Source organism: Anas acuta, chromosome 4 (genome assembly GCF_963932015.1).
Source record: "Anas acuta chromosome 4, bAnaAcu1.1, whole genome shotgun sequence".
In the NCBI taxonomy this organism is placed as follows: Eukaryota; Metazoa; Chordata; class Aves; order Anseriformes; family Anatidae; genus Anas; species Anas acuta.
In genome coordinates, this window is record NC_088982.1 from 33,612,381 (window position 1) to 33,626,896 (window position 14,516).

Consider the following 14,516-nt stretch of genomic DNA (forward strand, 5'->3'; position numbering starts at 1 on the left):
CCGAGCCGTGGCGTGGTGGTGCGGGCGGGGGGGTGCGGAGCGGAGCGGTGCAGTGCGGTGACTTCTCCGGGGACTTGCAGGGGAAGACAAGGTGCCGAGGATGCTGCGGGCGGGCCTGGCGCAGCTGTCGCTGAGCAGCATGAAGTCGGCAGGGGCATGCATTGGCCGCCCCGTCCTGCTCAGCGCCGCCGACGGGAGGCAGGAGGTGAGTGAGCCCCGAGCTGCGCGGCCGCGGGCCTTGCACGCAGCCAGCCCCACATCCGCGCGGGTCAGCTCCCGCCTCGGTCCACCAGGCGTGGACACACACAGCCAGCGGGCTCCTCCACCTTTTCCACCTCTCTTACGATGTGAGGCCCCGTTTCCTCGCGGTACTGGCAAAAAAACCCACGCTGCTTATCCTGCAAGTAGGTTAGAAGTTGGCTGCGTGAAGGTATACATTGCTTACACCAAAACATACATCTTTATTGTGAAATGTGAGCGTAGACCTTTCTCTTTTTTATTGGTTTGTACCATTTCTGTGTGTGCTCTATAGGCAAAATACAATCACTTCCTTTTAGAAAGCTATCTTCAGAAAAATAATTAGAAAAGTACTTGCTAGTTTCTTATCTCTCCATAGAACCACAGCCTATTCCTCCTCCTTCCTCAGCCCATGTTTTGGTTAAAAAAGCATTAACTTTAACTGGAGGACTGAAAACTGCGGGTAAATATCTCTGAATTGACAGCTGTTTGCTCTGAAATGCTTCCTAGGTCTGCACTGCTTGGCCCACCGCTGGCTTTCCAGGCGGGAAGGTTGGACTGAGCGAAACCACGCAGAAGAGCCTGAAGGTAAAGCTGGGTGATGCCGTCACTGTGCAGCCTGTGACCGGGGCAGTCATCCAGGCAGAAGAGGTCGATGTGAAGTTGAGGTATGGAACTTGTCACGGCACACTGATGTACCTGCCATGAGGTATCTGCTTTACACTGCGGTCTTAGAAGACGCCGCTTTTCTCTCTGGCTTTGATGGAGTTAGTATGCATACAAAGTCAAATATGCCTTAATCCTTCAATCATCTGTACTGCAGTTTAAAAACTGGGTGCTGATACCTCCTCTGTGGGCTGAAGAGTGGCTCAGCTGCTGTACAAAATTTCATCTGAGTGGTAGAGATATTGTGAGACTGTAATGCCAACAAGACCACTAGTCTCAAGAAGTTCTTCATTTTATGTTAAATTAACTAACAGTGATGTTAGCCTAGCACTTCCTGAAGTAGAGATCAGGCTTTTGGCGGGTGTGTATAACTGCGTGATCAAGGCGGATTCTTTATACTTGTAAGTCACCTGTAAAGGATGAGGATGATGCCAGGTTAGAAAGGGCCAGAAGGAACCTGTGTTGTGGCTGTTGTCATTAGGAAGTATGCTGCTAACTGCTATCTGAAAAGCTCTTGATGACGAGTCCTGTCACAGTTAAGACAATTTACTGGCTGACAGGTTGGGGAGAGCCCTCAAAATGTCACCACTGTATGTGTGTGGCTTCTGTTTACTGGAATGTTTTTTTAGTATTGGAAACTCTCACAAATGTTTTTTGTTCTTTTTTTTTTTTTCTTCCTTGAAATTCATCAACAATAGCAGAAGGTGCAAATTAAAGCTGTCTTGAAATCACAGAGGCTCTGAAGTATCAGCAGTTTATTATTCTGCTGAGTGACTTCTTTGCTTTGTCGTTCTCATAACATTCCACAGATCAGCATTTGGGTCAATGCTGAATTTGGTTGCAGTTATTTCCTGACTAAAAACATTTTGTAAATACTTTTGAAAGTTATTGACACCTCTGATTTCTATAAATTAACTTCCCTTCCTTTTCAAACCTCCATTGCTGAATGTGGCGTTGTCTTTCCCCATTTTAAAGGGGAGATGCTGTTTTCCAGCAGGTGGATTCGGAAGTGTTGGTGAGGCAGCCTAGCTTTCATTGGTAATATTTAAAATTTAAGCCTAGCTTAAATTATACTTCTAGTGGTTAACATGGCTCCAGTTGTATCCTAACTCCATGTAATCAGCGTGGTTTACCCTCCATGCCTCCCTTCTCACTGGAAAATGAAAGAAAGATGCAATTTCAGCTTTTTGTTATGGCTAGTTTAGTCCTATAGGAAGCTTGATTATTTTTACTTAGTGGTTGAAAACACTCAGGTCATTTAAAAAAAAACAAAACAAACTAGAATAATAGCTGTGTTAAATAATAATACTAATCTACATATATGTTGCCATATTACTGTGTAAGGCAACCCTTCTTTAAAGCTGTGACTTTTACCGAAATATACGAGCTGGCAGCATATATAAGCACAATATAAGAAGGACATAAAACTGTCAGAGAGTGCCCAAAGGAAGGCTACAAAGATGGTGAAGGGCCTGGAGGGGAAGGTGTGTGAGGAGGAGCTGAGGTCCCTTGGTTTGTTCAGCCCAGAGCAGAGCAGGCTGAGGGGAGGCCTCATGGCGGCCTGCAGCTCCCTCAGGAGGGGAGCGGAGGGGCAGGCGCTGAGCTCTGCTCTCTGGGCTCAGCGACAGGACCCGAGGGAACGGCATGGAGCTGGGACAGGGGAGGGTCAGGCTGGGGGTTAGGGAAAGGGTCTGCACCCAGAGGGTGCTTGGGCACTGGGACAGGATCCCCAGGGCAGTGGTCATGGCACTGAGCCGGGTAGAGTTCAAGAAGCCTTTGGGCAACTCTCTCAGGCATAGGGTTTGGTTTTTTGGGTGGTCCTTTGTGGAGCCAGGAGTTGGATTCAATGGTCCCTGAGGGTCCCTTCCAGCTCAGGATGTTCTATGATTCTGTGATAAGCTACAGATGAAGTCAGAGGAATTATATGTAACTTCTGAAATAGTTATGGTTACTGTGTACATTTTTTGGAAACTGTTTCAAAAACAGAGTTTTCCTTTCAGGCAGGATTTTGTGTCAAGAGTCGGGCTCCTGGAATTGTTATATGTAGTGTACCTCCAGGTTAAAAGTCATATAAATGGCTTTTTTCTCCTAGATATAGTCAAGGAGAGAAAACATTGAAACAGGAAATTGTCTGCTAATTTACCTGAAACTTTTGTAGTAAATTATAGTGAATTAATTGTCCTAAGTTAATAGCAAATCAACAAACTTCCTATCAGATAAGAACATTAATTATTAAAAGAATAAATGGAAATGCCATTATTCCAGTGTTTCCTAATTTTCTAGACACTTCACAGGTGTAATTTATTCTCTGAAAATTACTATCTCTGGGGATTTGCTTGCATGAATAATTTAGCTGTATTTTCCAAATCAGTAATCAACCCCCAACCTCAGACCTTAACAATGTAATTGAGTGTGTGTTTATTTGCCAGGAATGGCTGTGTTTTTATTGAGAGCTCTCCTGTATATTAGCATAATATCCTGCTTTCCCTCAAATCATTAAAGTTGAGAAATTAACGTTTATTTCTAGGTTTAGAGCTCCCTCTCTTGATCATAATTTTATTTGCAGCTGCTCTAAATGCCTTTGATGATGCTGTTCACCTCTCTGTGTAATGCTTTTCATGACACGTATCAAAGAGCTTACGGAGGCTGGGGACACCCATCTGCAGAATGGGCCTTGTGAAACCTTCATTTTCTTGTGAAAACAGAAGGGCTGATGTGTGAGGGGCTTACAGGTTGGCTGAGTGGGATAAATGCTAATCGATTATAAAGATGGTTTAATGGCTTTAATAAAAGGTAAAGCTGATGATGAAACAGGATAAAGATTGTATGGACAAACTGTCATGAAAAAGAGATTGAATCACCACCATGTGTGATGTTGCAGCCTAACTGAGGAGCAGGGAGAGTTAATGACATCTGTGCTCTTCGTGAGTCATGTATGTGATGTAAAATGTGTCAACATAAACACCAGTGAAAGCAATTCATGAGAGGCAGCTTTTACTTTTCATTTGCTTTGGATTAAGAGTACAAGTGCTCAGCCATGTGTTAAATCCCAGCGATGAGTCTGTGTTTCAGAAAATGCTGTATGCCTGGCCAGGGCTGGCTTGGGAAGGGGCTTAAGATCTCCTGAGTCACTTAAGCTTCATTAAATAGAAGACTAGAAAATGCATTGTGGAGAAAACTAGTGTAGTATTAACAGTGGATGTGCAGTGTTTAAAAGACATGCACAGTATTACAAATGTTCAAGGTGCCAGTTTAATCAGTAGATGATACGTATGTGTGTTTGCAGGGGTGAAAGAGACCTTTCTGGTCTGTAAACATAGCAGTGGCCATTCTGTGCAGTGAGATGAGAAGCCTGTATTCTGTATTAGTAAATATAGCTAACTGTATTGTTTATTACAGCATTTTGTATGGGGAAAAAATGAAACAAGTTAACTTATACGTACACTTCTTTTTTAGCTGTGTGACTTTATGTTATGAGCCAGAGACTAAATGATATCATGAAAAGTAGGTGGTATTTTATCATCCAGGTGCCTCAGTGGTATTGACTTTTATTTTGCTTTTGTAATAGTTTTGATTGGAAATTTATTTTTTTCCTTTTTCTTCCAATCACAGGGACAAAGATGCCTGCATAAAAGCTGAGGAAATGTCTGTCTGTCTGCTGAGAAACCTAGGTATAAATTTTGTTGCATTTTGTTTGACTTTTTAAATTTGTAGTGGAAGGTCAGGTTTTGTCTGCTCACACTTCTCTCAGGGATCTGTTGTCTTTTGGCCAAATCATTTTACTATGCTATAAATATCTAACTTGCCTTAATCCTGTTTGTTTATTCAATGTACATATTGCAGTTTCCAGTTAGTTGTTCAGCTATTGTTGTTGGCCTTCTGGCTGATACTGCGGCGCACTTCAGAATTTACTTGTTTTGTGAAGAACAAGAGTACAATGTTATGCATTTAAAACAACATAAAGCATAAGTATTAGCACAAAATCCCATACTCTGAATCTTTTCTACATTAGTAGTAAATAACCAAAATTGCTCTTCGTTGTGTGCTAGATATGTGCAAGGAAAAAAAATAAAACAAGGTAAGTTTTGTTTTATTTCACGGTTTTGTTACTGAGAGGTGTAGTTTTTCTTCTCAATGGTAATCTCCTGGTTCAGGAATGAATAACACTGTTGGCAAACTAAGAAACAGTAAACATGAACTGGAACACGAACTCCAAATTCATGAGTTTGGCTGTAAATAATAGATCTTATGTACGTTTTTGCTTTTGGTGTCTTTTTTTTTCCTGCCTGTAGGTTGCCTTGAGTAGATCCCATTTCCAAATCTGTCTATGTCAACACAAAGGCTAAAACCTTCCCCTTTTTAGGGCAAGACTAGGGCTAACCATGCAATATTGTGAACCTATGATGCACACAGCAAATATAAAATTTTTACTTCTTACAGCACTAATTCCCTAATCTCACTTTATATGAAGTTCAAAAAACTCCAAGTAATGATGAGCTTAGTAGAGAGTTTATATATGATTACAAATGTTTATCCAGTGCAGTCTGCTTGTGTATGGAGGGATCATTTAAATTACCTGAAATTACCATTAAATTACCTAACTACCTTTGGTTGGGTTAATTTATAGTAATAAGGCTTACTGAGAAGGAAGTGTTCTGATGTCTTAAAGTTATTGCTGCCAAAATAGATTGAAATTTCTTTTTTTTTTTATCATAGATGGAAAAGTAGTTTTACCAGGAAACCTCCTGACTTTCTCTTTCTATGGCAAACTTTGTAACATCGTGGTGATGAGAGTGAAAGGAACTGACGGTGCAGAGCTGACCGCCCCGGCCACCTCCAGCGAAACGCAGGACCCAGACCTGGAGAAATCTGACCTGGAGGCGAGCACGCTGGATTTGTCCTTGCAGCTCAGCGGGCTGGATCTGGATGATAACCCTGAGGCTGCAGCTGTGAGCACACCAAGCAAGCAGATGGACCCAGCCTCACCAGTTCCCCCCAGCTCTGTCGTGGCAGCTGTTGGGCACGGCTCTGCTGAGGGAGCCCCGACCTGCAGCCCTGGGCTCGGTGCAGACCTGCCCCATGGCTCGCAGCTGGCTGGGGTGGAAGGCAGGGAGGCACTCCTGCTGCCTGGCAAGGCGGGAGCAGCAAGCAGCACAGACAGCTTTTATTACATTTCTTCGAGAACTAGAATCCAGTTTGTTGAAACCAGGACCAGCGCAGCAGACGACGGTGACTGTGAATCCCGAGTTACCTATGATATGATAGGAGGTTTAAGCAGCCAGCTCAGAACTATTAGAGAAACAGTTGAACTGCCCATGAAGCAAGCTGAACTGTTCAAGAGTTACGGTATGATGCCTAAGAGTTGGCTTTCTTCATTTGATACTATTTTTTTTTCCTTTAACGTGACTTCTTTTTTAACCAAGTTATTCTTCCAGAAATATGCCCTGGATTTTATGTAACGCTACTTCGGTACACTTGTGTGTCCAAACAATGTCAAACTGTTTAATAGTTTAAACTGTATGGATGTAATGAAGATGTAATTATTAGCTTTGTGAATATGCTTTCAGTAGGAAAGAAATATGTATCTCCAGGAAAACTCAGGTATGCATCAGCAGAATTTATAGCAAACAGCAGAGTTTTATACTTGGACATTTGGAAGGTGCACGTGTTTCTTGTGACTTCATAAGACTTTTTTGGCAGAGTCAACTGATGACATATTTTTCAAGTTGATAAAAATAAGGACAGATTAATTCTTCTGCTGTCTTTATCCCTGTCTGTTGTAGGGTTCCTGTAAAATATTAAGGAAGTATTCGAGTCTGTTAACCCAAACTGCTCACTGTGTTTAGTATGGAATTACAGGGTTGAAAAATTAACGTGATTACTGCTGCCATATTTTAAATTATATCTAACATATATATGAACTGAGAGGACTTTTGTGACAAAGATAAAACTGTACCGTGTATTTATTACAAACGGATACGCACATAAAGCAGGCACGTCTGCTCACTGTACTTGTCTCGGTGTGCATTGCTGTGAGACAGGGCTCTTGCCTATAAATATTTCTTTCGTATTGTGGCTTTGAGGCTTTTTATTTCTCTGCCTCCACTCTTCCCACACACACCCATTAAAGAGGAGGTGATGGCCGTGACCACGGAGACCACGTCTGTAAGGCACGGGTGGTTCTTTCAGTGTGCGTGGTGTGGGCATGGCCCGGGGGTGTCAGCAGGGTGGTGCGAGTTGACTTGAGCCCCGCGTGGTCCAGCTCCACTTTGACCTCCAGCCCACTGTGTGTTTCTGTGCTGGCAGACGCCTTGCTTCAGCATTAGCATTCTTCACCCTTTGTCCTAAAAGGGCTTGATCAGATTTTCTGCTAATAACCTGGGAGAAGGTGATGCTTCCTTGCCAGCTAAGCTTTTGGGAGCCATCCACGTGCCGTGAGCCCTTGCCTGCCTGCGGATGAGGCAGGGAGGATGTCACTGGAGGCAAGACCTTTGGTTCAGCAGCTCCATTTCTTGCCAGCACCAGACACACCACATGAGGGAGCAGCACATGCTGTAATGGGCTGTTAGGAAGTAACCTGTCTGTACAGACACTTTACTGCTAGCCTCTATCGATTAGCAGATACTGCTGTCTTTTCAAGTACATTAGTTCTTAAGATTCAGGCTTCCTGTCCTCACCAGGTGACTTACCCCTGTCACCACTGTCATGTAGCGTGTCCTTCAAGCATCACTCAATTGCAGCACCCAGCTGATGTTTCTTTCTCTGGTCATGCTTCAACACTGCCTTCTGTCACAGGGTCCATACTTTGTCCACAGTTTGTCTCCTCTTTTTGCTTTTTATTTTTTCACTTTCTGCTTTTGGCTTTGTGCCCTTTTAATTTGCCTCTGCTGGTTTGAAATGCTTTTTCCAGCTGTTGACCTGGGATCATAATCTAACTTTTCTGCAGTTATCTGTAGTTTCTGTCCAGTTGTAACAATATCCAGGAATGCCTGGTTCTTCCACTGCCCTTTGTGTTCTGTGCATGAATGTTTCTGTCTGTTTTGGTGCTCAACGTTTGCTTGTAAAGAGACAAACTCATCCTTTTAATGAGTGGATGTGTATTTTTCATCTTTTTTCAAAGTATTTAAGGTGTAGCTATGTACTTAAATCAAGCCTCACAGTATTTCTGAAACTTCTGGACTGTTGGAAAAAAGGGATTTTCTGTTGGAAATTTGTAATAACGGCACTGTGTGTAACAGTCACAAGTAACTTTATTAAGTACATTCAGGAAGATTTCGTGCTTAGTCCAATAATTTTTCAGGAAAAAAAAAAAGCACAAAGCATGGGGAAAACAGTTTAAATGGCTGCATTTTAAACAAAATCATTTGGACTTCAAAAGTATAAAACCTAGATGTGTGTCCCATCTGAGCATCACAACTGTTTTGTGCAGAGGGCTGTTCCCCCTGAAGGTATACCATTTAATCACAAGGGTAAGAATAATGTTGGCTAGGGAAGTTAGTGCTGAGTTCAAGTTCTAATCAGTAATAACAACGGGGCAGTGTAATGTGCAAATGCAGCTTGTTCAGTCAGGCATTTATCACAAGTAACTTTCTTCTCTGTTTGTGTGCATGTGCTTGTCCAAAGGAATCCCTCCTCCTAGAGGAGTGCTCTTGTATGGCCCTCCAGGTACTGGGAAGACGATGATTGCCAAAGCCATTGCAAATGAGGTTGGAGCTCACGTAACTGTTATTAACGGGCCTGAAATAATAAGCAAGTAAGTTCACCCAATTTATTTTCATTAATTCTACAAATATATTAGGCCTAAATCTGTGCTGGCATCTACCCGTTGGCGATCCATCATCCTCTCTGTAGATCTGGCTCTGGGCTGTCTGTCCAAGAGTCAAAAATAAACGGGAAAAAGGGTTCTCTCAAGCAGAGGTTGTGTTTGTTTTTGCAATCAAAGAGTTTCATTGGATTTGGCTTAGAAATTTGGGTAAGGCATGGACTAAATTAAAAAGAGGGCTAAAACTGCATTCACAGTTATGTGTTAAGTTATTTCTGCAACAGGAGGAGTGACTTTTTAAAGCGTGTTTGAAATTCAAAGGCGACAATGCACAGATTGATGACTCCAGCAAACTATTTTTGTTTCTTTAAAAATACAGATACAGAATCAGAAGATACAAGCTTTTCCCTTATTTATTTATTTATTTATTTTGCTACCTGGAAAATAGTTATATCTTTGCCTTAACCCAGCTTTACCTTAGTTTTTGTCCTTGTGGAAATGAAGATTCTTGTAGATTTGTATGTGCTTCGTAAATGTGCTGGAGACTTTGAAAGGGTGTGTTGTGGCTTTTTGGAACAGACGAGCAGTAATTTTCCAAGTTGCCTGGAAAATACCAATTAAAAAAAAAAAAGTCTCTTATTAAAATATTTTAATTATTGTAGGTTTTATGGAGAATCTGAAGCAAGATTACGTCAGATATTTGCCGAAGCTTCTCTACGGTATGTTCTTTTCGCTAATTGTATTCACGCTCACTTATTTGCGGTGCTGGTTCCAGCATTCATGTTAACATTGGTGTTTTTAAAAGAAAAACATTTGCAAGAATCTTTGAATTGTAATTTTTTCCTGCAGCGGTTTTTAAAAGGAAATAAATGTATTTATATAGTGCTTAACTGAAAGGAAAGCAGTGAAATTCTAGTATGCCTGTTAAATGCTTTTGGACACTGCCCTGGTTCAGGGACTGTTGCAGATGGTGCCGGATTGCTCGCTCTGTATCATTAGTGCATTGTGCACTTATTTCAGCAGATGGAAGCATGAGCCAGAGTTTCACCCGGATCCAAATTTTCCTGTCTAGTTTTATTTTTGGAGAGCGGAGCAGTGCTGAGCTGAGACATGGTAGCTGGCTCTAAATGAGCGAGTGTTGGTCCTGGGTATAGCGTGCCTCTGACTCAGGGCGGCGGTCTGCCCAAAATTATTAGACCTGATCAAGGCAGCCTTCAGACTTCCAGATGGTGGTTGTTCACAATGCATTAGCAAAATGCTATCACATTTGTGGAGATGGCAAACAAAATGCTGACCTTTTACTTATGAAAACAGTATTTTTAGTGTTGAGTTTTTGGGAGTGAGGCATAGGAAAGTGGGCTGGTCAGTGTTAAGGTGTTAGCTGTCTAATTTCTTACCTGTTGTACTTATCTCTTAGAGTAGTGCCATGTTCAAGGCTGAAACTTTCAGTTGCCTAAGGGAGTGGAACGCTTGTTAATTTTCATTGGACCTGTATGTTTCCCTTAAACTGTTTTGCATGTCTCTGTCTTGATGTTTTAAATCCTACTGAGCTACTGAAATTTTTTGTTTTTGTTTTGTTTTTCCTAGTCGCCCCTCCATTATATTTATAGATGAGTTGGATGCACTCTGTCCAAAGAGAGAAGGGGCTCAGAATGAAGTTGAAAAGAGAGTTGTTGCTTCCTTGCTGACATTAATGGATGGCATTGGCTCAGTAAGTAGTCTTACAGAAACAATTAATGCGTATGGGGACTAACTGAGCAAAATAATTTTGCTTTTATAGTGCAGCCAATTTTAGATGCATCATCCAGGGAAAAGAAAATAGCCTTAGGTGAAACTTCATATAGTAATCTAATGTTTTTTTAGATGCTAAGCATAGGAAGGGAATGTTGCCTGATAACTGTGAAATTACAAAAAAAAAAAAATAAATAGATTTTCTTTCATTCACTATCTTTCATTTGCCTTCTCCAACTTCTGTAGTTTTAGAGATAAAACTGAAATTTTAGTGATAGCCTATCATTGAACTAAGCCAGGGACTTTGATTGCTCTGAAATCAGAGAAGTTAAGGTACTTCTGATGATAGGCGGTCTGCATTACTGAAGGAAATGATTTTACGATTGCCATAGTAAAACCTAGGATATAAAAAAAAGCCTACTCAAGAAACAGTAGATTTAATTGACATTAGTGCATTATGAATTAAGGCCATAAAGTTTGCCAATCTCTCATCTATTATTTTCTGATTATTAGCACGAAGGATTAAAGAACTCTGTCCACGGTATGAAAAAGCGGTCTCTGCTGTTTATTTAATCTGCAAATTTCTTGCTGTTTTCCTGCACACTTATTTTTGCTGACCAGTGTGGGATTGTTCACAGTCAGAAAATATTTTCTGATGGCCAAGACTGGTGGGCGTTCTCCATGGAGAAGTACTTCATTCTCAAAACCAGACTGGCACTGCAAGCCACCCACCTGCTTTTGCCTCACTTTAACAGTGAAAAAGCAGAGCTTGAGGAAATTGGTTAGGATTTTTGACCTTGCTTTTCCTGCTGAGCCTACAGGAGGTTCTAAAACCTGCTGTCTCTGATGGTTTTTATACCTTAAATGATTTGCTTCCCAGCCTTGCTTGTTCAAGGCCTGTTGATACCTTTCTGATCTTGTGCCAGCACTGCCTTTTTGCTTAAACGCTTCATTTTTATTTTTTTCTTCAGTGCTTACTGTTCTGATACAGGAAAGCAAGTTCTTGGAAATTAGTGTGATACAATGTGATGAGGGCATCTGAGGGTAAAGCTTCTCTTGTGTTATTTGTATGTACCTAAAACCTAAGGTAGTGCTAGATTGTGAACATAGGTTGGGTGGGATCACTTGTGGGTTGTATATTGGGAAATGTTTGCTTTGTTCCTGGAGATCTATCATCAAGGTTTAATGTGTGTGGTAGTAGTGAAAAGTAAGCAAGAAATATGCTTATAAGCTACATGACTATTAATTTAGTTTAATTATTTTGTGTTATTTGATGTGTTCAGGAGGGCAGCGAAGGGCAGCTTGTGGTACTTGGGGCCACCAATCGTCCCCATGCTCTGGATGCGGCACTGCGCAGACCCGGCCGTTTTGATAAAGAAATAGAAATTGGCATTCCTAACGCCCAGGACCGTCTGGACATACTCCAAAAGATTCTGAAGAAAGTTCCCCATTCGCTCACAGCTGCAGAGCTGGTGCAACTGGCTGATAGCACACATGGCTACGTGGGTGCAGACTTAGCAGCCTTGTGCAAGGAAGCAGGTAAGGGTCTGTGTATCTTATTCAGGATCTTGCTTCATTGTTAGTCTTTTTCTTTTGTTTAAAAAATAAAAATTCACAGCCTACTGATGGCTTTTCAAAGGATGAGACATGATAATTTTTGTGTTGAAGGAAACATAGCCAAGCATAGAGCACGAAGAAAACCAGCTGCTCCTGGGCAGACCAGGAAAACACTTCTGAGTATTCATCAATTTTAAAAATAATTGTTAATAATAATAGGGATTCCCATATGCCATCCCTAGCACACTGGATAGCTAGCTGTGTCTCAGTTTAGTGAAGGTTTAACGAGTTAACTGACTGACCCCTAAAAGTTTTTCTGCTCGGACTCCAGTATTCCCCTTCTGTATGAAAGTCCCAGGCGTCTCAGGCTGGACAGCTTGTTCTGCAGGTCCTGATCACCAGGTTGCAGAAGTGATGAGCCTGCGTGGTTGCTTCTGTATTTTGTGTCATTTACCTACAGACAAGGAGCTTGTGAGCGGCGTTGTGGGACTGTGTGCACTGGGTGAGGTTGGGCAGTGGAGCTGGGGCGTGCAGCCTGTGCTGGGGGCTGGAAAGCCTCCTGTGGCCTCCAGTGCAGGCACAGCTCTGGAGAGTTGTCCACGCATCACTCAGCAAGGGTTCGCTATGTTCCAGGCAACACTTAAGCACAAGTTCTCTTCTGTTTTCATTGGATGAAACACTAAAAGTGCGCTCTATCAATTCTTACATTTTGCTAGAGTGCGTCGGCGTGGTTTAAGTGACCTTAAATCTGCCCATGAGGAGCTGCTTAAAGCAGTCTAGTCAAAATATGACTCTTCAGTTCTGCTTACGCATATTTGCTCCCTTGTAGTTGGCAAATATGTATTTGCTGTATGTGCTGGTTACTTTTATTTCCTTTGGCACCCAGACAGCTTCCTCTGGCAGTGGCACAATGCTCAGTTAATTCTTGCATCAGAATTAACTATTAAGCTGATGGAAGTTTTATTAGGGCTGATGGCACTTGGAATGGCAAGGCTTTTGCTTGCCAGTTTACAGAATTTTTAAGGGATAGTCCTCAAATATGAATTTTTGGCTTTCTGTATGGATCAAGAGGAAAAAAATTGTATGGACTGAGAGCATTATTTTTATAGCATTCTTCTGCTGCTTAGGGTTGTGTTTTAAGATACCAAACATCCTTTTAAAAACAAATGTATACAAACAACAACAGAGCAGACTCCTTTTTGTTTTCCTCCCTCTGCTTTTGGGAGTCTGTCAGTCTGCCTGTGTCACAGTCCTGACATAGCAAACCCTTAGCTCAAGTAATGTAAAAATATGAGTGAAAAAGTTGTGGCTTGAATTCTAAACACAATCCAGCCTAGGTGCTGCTTGTGCATGCACATGTTGATTCTGGACACTTCATATGGGCTGCAAATAGGTGATATTTACCCACTTCATGAGGGCTTTTTAGACAATAAATTCTGAATGTCGTGTAAATTAAATGTTATGTCTTTTCTCAACTCTGTATAGATCCAAAAGCTCTGGCATATACTGGTGCAGGACACGCTGTCATTTGGGAGCTTTGCATCAGTGCTTGGAACAAGGGAACAAGGACGTCTCCTTTTTATTAGCCTTTCCTGAAGTCGAGTCTGTGCTGTTATATTTCCTTGTCATTTGCTAACTTGGAGTGACCTCTGCTGGGGAGAACACAGTCCAGCTGCTTTAATTCTTTGCAGCCGACGTGTATTTTTTCCTTTTCAAAAAACTGCATAAGCATGATTTGGAAGCATTACACACACTGAATTTAAATTGCTTTGTGGTTAAGGAATGTTCTTAGTAGGGTTTTTTCTTCCCCATTTAAGCTCTCGAAATCTATTTTTTTTATATTAAATTTTCAACACCTTGTAAAATATTACTACTTTCACTGGAGTTAAACTTAGGAAAGACTAGCTTTTATGAAGCAATATTTCTCCTTAGCAGTGCAGGGTTATTCCATATGGCAAGTTTTCCAGTGTTTTGTCTAGTCTTGTTTGTTGTTGTGAGCAATGGGCTTCTATTGCTTCACTAACTGTGCCGTGGGCCAAAATGGCTTGCTGTCCAGGAATGTTCTCTGATACTCATCCTAAGTTTTCCTTGTTTACTTTTATCCCATTATTTCTATTTGCATCCTTGTATAACACATCCAGTCCCCCTCTGTAGTGTTTACACCCTTACGATATCTGTGGGCTGTTCCCATGTCCCCTACCTCCTCATTCATTACTTCGCCAAACTATAAATATTTAGCTCGTTTAATCTTTCCTCATAAATAAGTCCTTCCTGCCTTCTGAGAACTTCTGTTGATTTTCTCTGAACTCCCTCCAGTTTGTCAATAACCTTTTGGTAATGTGGTGCTCACAATTGAACGTAATATTCGTGTATATTAAAATATAAAACCTGATATAAACATATAGTTAGGACTGCTGATGCGTGCTTCTGAGTAGCCAAGATGTTTAATGTTCAGGCAGTATCTGAGTTAGGTACCTTCACAAGTTTTCAAGTTAAATGTAACTTTCACTCACGATGTGCATGTAAGTACAGGTAAAACGTGGAAAGTAATTTAGAAGCATGA

At 41.5% G+C, this 14,516-nt stretch overlaps 1 protein-coding gene across 5 annotated transcripts in view; it reads left to right on the top strand.

Annotated features, from left to right (window-relative positions):
* AFG2A (AFG2 AAA ATPase homolog A) overlaps positions 1–14,516 on the top strand; it is a 188,607-nt gene that overhangs the window by 472 nt on the left and 173,619 nt on the right. For all 5 annotated transcript variants that reach the window (XR_011096056.1, XM_068680660.1, XM_068680659.1 and 2 more), the window contains exons 2-9: positions 81–205; positions 748–905; positions 4,516–4,574; positions 5,620–6,249; positions 8,527–8,656; positions 9,328–9,384; positions 10,253–10,376; positions 11,680–11,935. Coding sequence is in view for 4 of the 5 variants with exons in the window: in XM_068680660.1 (XP_068536761.1) it covers positions 81–205; positions 748–905; positions 4,516–4,574; positions 5,620–6,249; positions 8,527–8,656; positions 9,328–9,384; positions 10,253–10,376; positions 11,680–11,935 (1,539 nt within the window). In the remaining variant the exon portion in view is untranslated. The remainder of the gene's footprint in view (positions 1–80; positions 206–747; positions 906–4,515; positions 4,575–5,619; positions 6,250–8,526; positions 8,657–9,327; positions 9,385–10,252; positions 10,377–11,679; positions 11,936–14,516) is intronic.